Source organism: Harmonia axyridis, chromosome 2, assembly GCF_914767665.1.
Source record: "Harmonia axyridis chromosome 2, icHarAxyr1.1, whole genome shotgun sequence".
NCBI classification, from domain to species: Eukaryota; Metazoa; Arthropoda; class Insecta; order Coleoptera; family Coccinellidae; genus Harmonia; species Harmonia axyridis.
The window spans coordinates 41,271,098-41,280,571 of NC_059502.1; the positions used below are offsets into that span (position 1 = coordinate 41,271,098).

The window sequence follows — 9,474 nt, forward strand, 5'->3', positions numbered from 1 at the left end:
TGGTAAGGTCAATTGCTGCTGTAACCACAATTGGACGGCTGACTTCTGTTGTTGATTTCATTTGTTAGTAATTTCCTTCAATGTTTCTCATTCTAACACTTCTCATCGTATTGCACAGGGACGAAAGCTTGACACACGTGTCTAAGGAAACAACTTTGGTATAAGGGACTGTTCTTATTCCCTTCGTTTTTTTTAATGAACAATTATCCAAGTAAGCCATTCCACATTGTTGATTTTCTTGGAATCGGATGACACGCGGGTAGCTATAATCTCCCACGTGGTAAGGTCAATTGCTGCTGTAACCACAATTGGACGGCTGACTTCTGTTGTTGATTTCATTTGTTAGTAATTTCCTTCAATGTTTCTCATTCTAACACTTCTCATCGTATTGCACAGGGACGAAAGCTTGACACACGTGTCTATGTAAACCACATTGGTATAAGGGACTGTTCTTATTCCCTTCTTTCTGTATGATGATCAATTATCCAAGTAAGCCATTCCACATTGTTGATTTTCTTGGACTCGGATGACACGCAGGTAGCTATAATCTGTAACGTGGTAAGGTCAATTGCTGCTGTAACCACAAATACACGACTGACTTCTGTTGTTGATTTCATTTGTTTGTTATTTCCTTCAATGTTTCTCATTCTTACACTTTTCATCGTATTGCACAGGGACGAAAGCTTGACACACGTGTCTAAGGAAACCACTTTGGTATAAGGGACTGTTCTTATTCAATTCTTTTTGTTTAATGAACAATTATCCAATTAAGCCGTTCCACATTGTTGATTTTCTTGGACTCGGATGTCACGCAGGTAGCTATAATCTCCCACGTGGTAAGGTCAATTGCTGCTGTAACCACAAATGCACGACTGACTTCTGTTGTTGATTTCATTCGTTTGTTATTTTCTTCAATGTTTCTCATTCTAACACTTTTCATCGTATTGCACAGGGACGAAAGCTTGACACACGTGTCTATGGAAACCACATTGGTATAAGGGACTGTTCTTACTTCATTCTTTCTGTATAATGATCAATTATCCAAGTAAGCCATTCCACATTGTTGATTTTCTTGGACTCGGATGTCACGCAGCTAGCTATAATCTCCCACGTGGTAAGGTCAATTGCTGCTGTAATCACAAATGCACGACTGACTTCTGTTGTTGATTTGATTTGTTCGTTATTTCCTTCAATGTTTCTCATTCTAACACTTCTCATCGTATTGCACAGGGACGAAAGCTTGACACACGTGTCTATGGAAACCACATTGGTATAAGGGAATGTTCTTATTCCCTTCTTTCTGTATAATGATCAATTATCCAAGTAAGCCATTCCACATTGTTGATTTTCTTGGACTCGGATGACACGCAGGTAGCTATTATCTTTTACGTGGTAAGGTCAATTGCTGCTGTAACCACAAATGCACGACTGACTTCTGTTGTAGATTTCATTCGTTTGTTATTTTCTTCAATGTTTCTCATTCTAACACTTCTCATCGTATTGCACAGGGACGAAAGCTTGACACACGTGTCTATGGAAACCACAATGTTATAAGGGACTGTTCTCACTTCATTCTTTCTGTATAATGATCAATTATCCAAGTAAGCCATTCCACATTGTTGATTTTCTTGGACAAGGATGTCACGCAGCTATCTATAATCTCCCACGTGGAAAGGTCAATTGCTGCTGTAACCACAAATGCACGACTGACTTCTGTTGTTGATTTGATTTGTTTGTTATTTCCTTCAATGTTTCTCATTCTAACACTTCTCATCGTATTGCACAGGGACGAAAGCTTGACACACGTGTCTATGGAAACCACATTGGTATAAGGGACTGTTCTTACTTCATTCTTTCTGTATAATGATCAATTATCCAAGTAAGCCATTCCACATTGTTGATTTTCTTGGACTCGGATGTCACGCAGGTAGCTATAATCTCCCACGTGGTAAGGTTAATTGCTGCTGTAACCACAAATGCACGACTGACTTCTGTTGTTGATTTCATTTGTTTGTTATTTCCTTCTATGTTTCTCATTCTAACACTTTTCATCGTATTGCACAGGAACGAAAGCTTGACACAGCTGTCTAAGGAAACCACTTTGGTATAAGGTACTGTTCTTATTCCCTTCTTTTTGTTTAATGAACAATTATCCAAGTAAGCCATTCCACATTGTTGATTTTCTTGGACTCGGATGACACGCGGGTAGCTATAATCTCCCACGTGGTAAGGTCAATTGCTGCTGTAACCACAATTGGACGGCTGACTTCTGTTGTTGATTTCATTTGTTTGTTATTTCCTTCAATGTTTCTCATTCTAACACTTCTCATCGTATTGCACAGGGACGAAAGCTTGACACACGTGTCTATGTAAACCACATTGGTATAAGGGACTGTTCTTATTCCCTTCTTTCTGTATGATAATAATAATAATAATAATAATAATAAGCCTTTATTTCCAACAGGTATACCCAATTACAGGAAATCAAAAACAACAATCAATACTAATTTAACAAGAAGAAAAAAAAAAAAATTATTAATGCTATATCATGAACATAATCCAATAAAATCATGAAAATTAAGAGATAAACAACCCATACACACCCCAAAATACAGTTTTCAGGCCCCGGAAAATAAAAACAAAATACAATAAATAAATGGAAATCGAATACAATATAATGTCATGCGTGTTCCCCTCAACTTCAGATGTTTTCATTCAAATACAAATCACATATATGAACCAGAGATTGAGAATGCAGATCACATCTATCCGCTAGAGAGTTAACAACGGAACAAGCAAATCTCAGTGGTGACTGCAACAGCAAATTAGTTCTTGGTGTACTTATGTAAAAAAAATATCTAGTTCTAGCATTCGGGCGAGGTACGAAAAAATCTAGCTTACTCAGCAATTCAACGCAGTCAATTCTACCACCCAGAAGACCATGAAGGAATTTGATGGCATGCAAACCTCTTCTGCATTCGAGGCTTTTTGAATTAAATCTTGATAATAAGATACTATGATCGTATCCCCTAGGTGGGTATAGTCCATCCTCACGATATGAAAGCCACTTCAAAAACCTTCTTTGTACAGTCTCTAGATGGTGAGCATGACAGTTATAGATTGGGCGCCAAATTAGGCAACCATACTCGAGCTTACTTCTGACCAACGCGTTAAATAAGTGAATTATTGTTGACGAATTCTCAAACAATCTCGCGTTTCGTACAATGAAACCATATATTCTACATGCCGATAAGGTTAACTGAGTAATATGTGGTATGAAAGAAAACCTTTGATCAAATACCAAACCCAGATCCTTGATTTCAGTAAGCCGAGAGAGATTTATACCTCTGATATTGTAGTCAAATAGATGCACTTCCTTCCTCCGTGTGTAAGACACTACGCTACATTTCGATACATTTAAATGAAACCTATTGCAGCTACACCACCTATTCACAACATATATGTCTTCCTGCAAACTCAAACAGTCATCAGCAGATGAAATTTCCGCATACATTTTGAAATCATCAGCATAGGCTAACTTCAAATTCTTAATTATCTGTAGAAGGTCATCAATAAACAAGATAAATAATAGCGGTCCTAGGTTAGACCCCTGAGGTACTCCCGAAGTAACGGTAATCTCTCTAGATCTACAATTTTCTATTTGAACAAATTGACGACGATCGCTCAAATAGGATTTAACGAGATCAGCTAATGCACACGAAAAACCAAAAAGTCTTTTAATTTTCGCGGTAAGAATTTCATGATTGATCTTATCGAAAGCCTTTTGAAAATCAGTGTATATAACATCAACCTGTCCTCCCAAATCTAATTTCTCATATACGAACTGCGAAAACGTAATCAAGTTAGTTGAACATGATCTTTTTTTCATGAAACCATGCTGTTCCGCTGCAACACTACTTCTAACTCTAGGATATATGGCGTTAAACAAAATTATCTCAAATAATTTAGAAAAATTACACAATATTGATATAGGTCCATAATTACTTATGATGGAGGAGTCGCCTTTCTTGAGTACAGGAATGATTTTTGCAGCCTTCCACCTGGTCGGAAATGTGCTGGTTTTCAAAATCAAATCATAAATATGTTTGAGTGGGAGCACCAAAACACCAATGCAGTCCTTCACAACGAAGCTAGGAATCAAATCTGGCCCGGCCGTCAATTTGTTACTAAGTTTTCGCGCCGCCAACCTAACCTCACCATCCGATACACTTTCAACTGAAATAAAATTCTGATCACATATTTCCTCAATTCCATCACTATTAACATAGTCATCAGCTGCATAAACCGACCCGAAAAAATCAGCGAATGCACCAACAACTCCAGCCGGACTGCTGTAAGATATGTCGCCATCCTTCACAACACCAGGAATCCTCGTGTATCCCTTTCTGTCCTGAATAAAAGCCCAAAAACTTCTCGGATCATCACTTATTGAGCGTTCCGCCGATGATATGAAATTTCTGTAGAGTATTTTAGTTCTTGACTTAATAATTGATCTGAGAGACCGGAATTGATCAAAATCATTGGCTCTATTATAGCGTTTATACCTTTGATGACAGCGCTCCTTCATGCGAATTAGCTTGATAAGCTCCGACGTATACCAATGCGGAAATCTTCGGGTCCTCAACTTCTTGTAAGGAACAGTGGCAATGAAAATTGTATTAAAGACTGAATAAAGAGCATCGCAAGCCTCATCAGGGTGAGCAGCACCCATCACTCCAGACCAGTCTTGGGCACCTATCATCTCATACATCATCCTAAAGTCCGCTTTCTTGAAATTAAATTCTTTATGGGAATCATGAACTCCAAAATTATGAGGTCTAGGGGATTTAACACCGAAGTATATCAGGAGAGGGGGATGGTATGGATCAACATCAACTAAACCGGCTGCATTTTCCGGTGGTGACAAATATAAATTTGTCAATACAAGATCCAGCATTCTACTGTTACAATTAACGATATCATTAAATTGCTTAAGTTCTAAGATTTCAGAAAACGTTGATACTGTAATGGACCTATCATCAGTATTATGACCGCTGCTGTACAAAGGAGCATTGAAGTCGCCAACAAACAATAAGTCTCTATCCTGCATTAAATCCAGAGAGACAAGAGCATCAAAAAAATGTCCATATATGATATTGTTCACGTTAGGGGGGATATAAATCACAAAAACGAACAAACACATAAATCCCGTAAATAATTTGCAGCCCACTATATCTATGGAAGGAGCCAAGCTACGTAACACCTACAGATCTAAAGTTTCAGAACGATACTTCCTATCAATGGCAAGCAGCACACCTCCTCCCGTGGAAGACTTACACAAAGCCAGATTCCTGTCACAGCGATATACACAATAATTATCGGTAAAAAGTTCTGAATCATACACACTCTCTTGCAACCATGTTTCACTTAGGCAAATAATATCGTAATCGGAGGCCGAGATGGAACAGTAAAAATCATGAGTTTTAGAATTCAAACCCCTAACATTCTGATAGAAGCAAGAGAGCTTATTATGCGTGTAATCGGGTATCATCAGTTTAAAGGCTTAATTGTGGGAACACCTCTAACAAATCTCATCTGCACACTTTCACCATCATTTTTTCTGCGCTCGAATTCAGCTTTTACTCGTTTAAAGTATTCATTTTGCCTAGGGGTACAATCGGATGAAAGAAATAGGTTTGGATGTTTCCTATATTTTTTAAGTTGTCCGGATCTACTCAAGAGCTGCCGCACAGGAGCATCGGAATTCAGAGTTATCTTTAATGGACGCGGTTTGCCAGTAGATGCATAAGATTTTCCAACCCTAAACACCTTCTTAATGTCCAGCTGAACATCAGGATTTACAAATTTCAGTGCTTCTTCCACACTTTTAATATCTGTCTGAGCTCTAACCTCCGCAGCTATATCTTGGGAAGGCTCTGCCAAACCATAAAGCATGATGTTGTTCCTGCGCTGCATTCGATCTTCCAACTCTTGAACGATTTCTTCAAAAGATTCATCTTGAATTTTCACCGTTTGTGAGGAAGTAGCAATAGACGATCGAAGTTCACTTATTTCCTTTTGTAAAGAGACAATTATACTTTTGAGTGACATAATGTCACTTCCAATACTTTCACATTTACTACAATTCCACGAGATAGATTTCTTTGAGTTTATAATACGCACTTCGGAACTACTCATTCCTACACAGGAATTCCCATATAAATGTTGACAAACAGAACACGTTAATGAAAGGTGATCGTCGTACACTTTTTTGCAGCAAAAACACGGCTTCCCCATATCGAGATAAGATAAGCACCAGCAACAGCAGACGGATAAATGATAACAATATCCACAACTCGTTCAGATCGTTATAAAGGAAAATGAACTAACCTTTCTTCAGTTATTCAACCAATCAAAAATAACAACCAACTCGAAGATGAGAAAACTTTCACTCACGATTTAATCGTGAAATCAAAAATAAAAAGATTAAACTAATACTTTGAAAATAAATAATGTAGAGCAACTGAGAAACACATGCGATCACGTTCACGTTTTGTTAAATAGTATGATTTTGTTAAATTGTTTGATGATCAATTATCCAAGTAAGCCATTCCACATTGTTGATTTCCTTGGACTCGGATGACACGCAGGTAGCTATAATCTGTAACGTGGTAAGGTCAATTGCTGCTGTAACCACAAATGCACGACTGACTTCTGTTGTTGATTTCATTTGTTTGTTATTTCCTTCAATGTTTCTCATTCTAACACTTTTCATCGTATTGCACAGGGACGAAAGCTTGACACACGTGTCTAAGGAAACCACTTTGGTATAAGGGACTGTTCTTATTCAATTCTTTTTGTTTAATGAACTATTATCCAAGTAAGCCGTTCCACATTGTTGATTTTCTTGGACTCGGATGTCACGCAGGTAGCTATAATCTCCCACGTGGTAAGGTCAATTGCTGCTGTAACCACAAATGCACGACTGACTTCTGTTGTTGATTTCATTCGTTTGTTATTTTTTTCAATGTTTCTCATTCTAACACTTTTCATCGTATTGCAAAGGGTCGAAAGCTTGACACACGTGTCTATGGAAACCACATTGGTATAAGGGACTGTTCTTACTTCATTCTTTCTGTATAATGATCAATTATCCAAGTAAGCCATTCCACATTGTTGATTTTCTTGGACTCGGATGTCACGCAGGTAGCTATAATCTCCCACGTGGTAAGGTCAATTGCTGCTGTAATCACAAATGCACGACTGACTTCTGTTGTTGATTTCATTTGTTTGTTATTTCCTCCAATGTTTCTCATTCTAACACTTCTCATCGTATTGCACAGGGACGAAAGCTTGACACACGTGTCTAAGGAAACCACTTTGGTATAAGGGACTGTTCTTATTTTTTTTTTTGTTCAATCAACAATTATCCAAGTAGGCCATTCCACATTGTTGATTTTCTTGGACTCGGATGTCACGCAGGTAGCTATAATCTCCCACGTGGTAAGGTCATTTGCTGCTGTAACCACAAATGCACGACTGAATTCTAATGTTGATTTCATTTGTTTGTTATTTCCTTCAATGTTTCTCATTCTAACACTTCTCATCGTATTGCACAGGGACGAAAGCTTGACACACGTGTCTAAGGAAACCACTTTGGTATGAGGGACTGTTCTTATTTTTTTTTTTGTTCAATCAACAATTATCCAAGTAGGCTATTCCACATTGTTGATTTTCTTGGACTCGGATGTCACGCAGGTAGTTATAATCTCCCACGTGGTAAGGTCAATTGCTGCTGTAACCACAAATGCACGACTGACTTCTAATGTTGATTTCATTTGTTTGTTATTTCTTTCAATGTTTCACATTCTAACACTTCTCATCGTATTGCACAGGGACGAAAGCTTGACACACGTGTCTAAGGAAACCACTTTGGTATAAGGGACTGTTCTTATTCTCTTTTTTTTGTTTAATCAACAATTATCCAAGTAGGCCATTCCACATTGTTGATTTTCTTGGACTCGGATGTCACGCAGGTAGCTATAATCTCCCACGTGGTAAGGTCAATTGCTGCTGTAACCACAAATGCACGACTGACTTCTGTTGTTGATTTCATTTGTTTGTTATTTCCTTCTATGTTTCTCATTCTAACACTTCTCATCGTATTGCACAGGGACGAAAGCTTGACACACGTGTCTAAGGAAACAACTTTGGTATAAGGGACTGTTCTTATTCCCTTCGTTTTTTTTAATGAACAATTATCCAAGTAAGCCATTCCACATTGTTGATTTTCTTGGAATCGGATGACACGCGGGTAGCTATAATCTCCCACGTGGTAAGGTCAATTGCTGCTGTAACCACAATTGGACGGCTGACTTCTGTTGTTGATTTCATTTGTTAGTAATTTCCTTCAATGTTTCTCATTCTAACACTTCTCATCGTATTGCACAGGGACGAAAGCTTGACACACGTGTCTATGTAAACCACATTGGTATAAGGGACTGTTCTTATTCCCTTCTTTCTGTATGATGATCAATTATCCAAGTAAGCCATTCCACATTGTTGATTTTCTTGGACTCGGATGACACGCAGGTAGCTATAATCTGTAACGTGGTAAGGTCAATTGCTGCTGTAACCACAAATGCACGACTGACTTCTGTTGTTGATTTCATTTGTTTGTTATTTCCTTCAATGTTTCTCATTCTTACACTTTTCATCGTATTGCACAGGGACGAAAGCTTGACACACGTGTCTAAGGAAACCACTTTGGTATAAGGGACTGTTCTTATTCAATTCTTTTTGTTTAATGAACAATTATCCAATTAAGCCGTTCCACATTGTTGATTTTCTTGGACTCGGATGTCACGCAGGTAGCTATAATCTCCCACGTGGTAAGGTCAATTGCTGCTGTAACCACAAATGCACGACTGACTTCTGTTGTTGATTTCATTCGTTTGTTATTTTCTTCAATGTTTCTCATTCTAACACTTTTCATCGTATTGCACAGGGACGAAAGCTTGACACACGTGTCTATGGAAACCACATTGGTATAAGGGACTGTTCTTACTTCATTCTTTCTGTATAATGATCAATTATCCAAGTAAGCCATTCCACATTGTTGATTTTCTTGGACTCGGATGTCACGCAGCTAGCTATAATCTCCCACGTGGTAAGGTCAATTGCTGCTGTAATCACAAATGCACGACTGACTTCTGTTGTTGATTTGATTTGTTCGTTATTTCCTTCAATGTTTCTCATTCTAACACTTCTCATCGTATTGCACAGGGACGAAAGCTTGACACACGTGTCTATGGAAACCACATTGGTATAAGGGACTGTTCTTATTCCCTTCTTTCTGTATAATGATCAATTATCCAAGTAAGCCATTCCACATTGTTGATTTTCTTGGACTCGGATGACACGCAGGTAGCTATTATCTTTTACGTGGTAAGGTCAATTGCTGCTGTAACCACA

The 9,474-nt window shown here is 38.2% G+C and overlaps 1 protein-coding gene across 1 annotated transcript; it reads right to left on the reverse strand.

Annotated features, from left to right (window-relative positions):
• Nucleotides 1-2,701: 2,701 nt before the first annotated feature.
• Nucleotides 2,702-5,110, reverse strand: LOC123673311. Its single transcript, XM_045607799.1, has 2 exons — nucleotides 3,812-5,110; nucleotides 2,702-2,812 (listed from the first exon to the last, which is right to left on the reverse strand). Exons 1-2 carry the CDS (start codon nucleotides 5,108-5,110, stop codon nucleotides 2,702-2,704), a joined length of 1,410 nt encoding a protein of 469 aa, XP_045463755.1.
• Between the last annotated feature and the right edge of the window lie 4,364 nt (nucleotides 5,111-9,474).